Raw genomic sequence first — 604 nt, 5'->3', positions numbered from 1 at the left:
GAGCTCATATAAAGCAACTCGTATCTGCAACGCATTGTCAGTCAGCCAAGCGAGAAGGCGAGGCCTCACCTGGAACACTAGCTGCTCCCTGACGGTGAGCATGCCGATGAAGAGGTCGTCCTGCTGCACGTAGGCGGAGCGGCTGGTGAGAGAGTCGGGGTCCACTCGGTGGCCGTTGACGAACAGGTCGCCGACGATGCGCAGCTTGTCGTTGTTGCGGTGTGTGAGGACGTTGAGCAGTGTCGTCTTGCCCGCGCCAGACGCCCCCATGATCGCCAGCAGCTCGCCGGGGCGACAGATGCCCGTCACTGCAGGAGAAGAGGGAGGAGGGTAAGCGTCACTACACGAGAGGAGGGAGGAAGGTAAGCGTCACTGCGCGAGGGGAGAGAAGGGAGGTATTATCGTCCTCACATGAAGGGAGAAGAGGACGGTTTAGCGTCACAGCACAAAATTCACAAGGGTTCCACAGATCTACACGCCCATAAAAAAAACTAAATGAATCAATCACTGGAGCTAATGCCAAGTAGGAAGTATGGCCACATCTGCTCTTCTTTTCCAGACATGAGGGTTCCTCTTGGTAAGGCAGGTCCAAGGCCCATTTTTG

General features: G+C 56.0%; 1 protein-coding gene across 1 annotated transcript in view; it reads right to left on the bottom strand.

Annotated features, from left to right (window-relative positions):
• Positions 1-604, bottom strand: part of LOC119593008 (protein white-like) — a gene marked incomplete at its 5' end in the record, with an annotated part of 10,766 nt that overhangs the window by 8,569 nt on the left and 1,593 nt on the right. The window contains 1 exon segment of the mRNA XM_037941899.1: positions 70-308. Coding sequence (XP_037797827.1) covers positions 70-308 — 239 coding nt within the window.

Source organism: Penaeus monodon, chromosome 31, assembly GCF_015228065.2.
Source record: "Penaeus monodon isolate SGIC_2016 chromosome 31, NSTDA_Pmon_1, whole genome shotgun sequence".
Lineage (NCBI taxonomy): Eukaryota > Metazoa > Arthropoda > Malacostraca > Decapoda > Penaeidae > Penaeus > Penaeus monodon.
The sequence above is the reverse complement of the archived record's forward strand: the minus strand, read 5'-3'. Positions and strand labels throughout refer to the sequence as shown.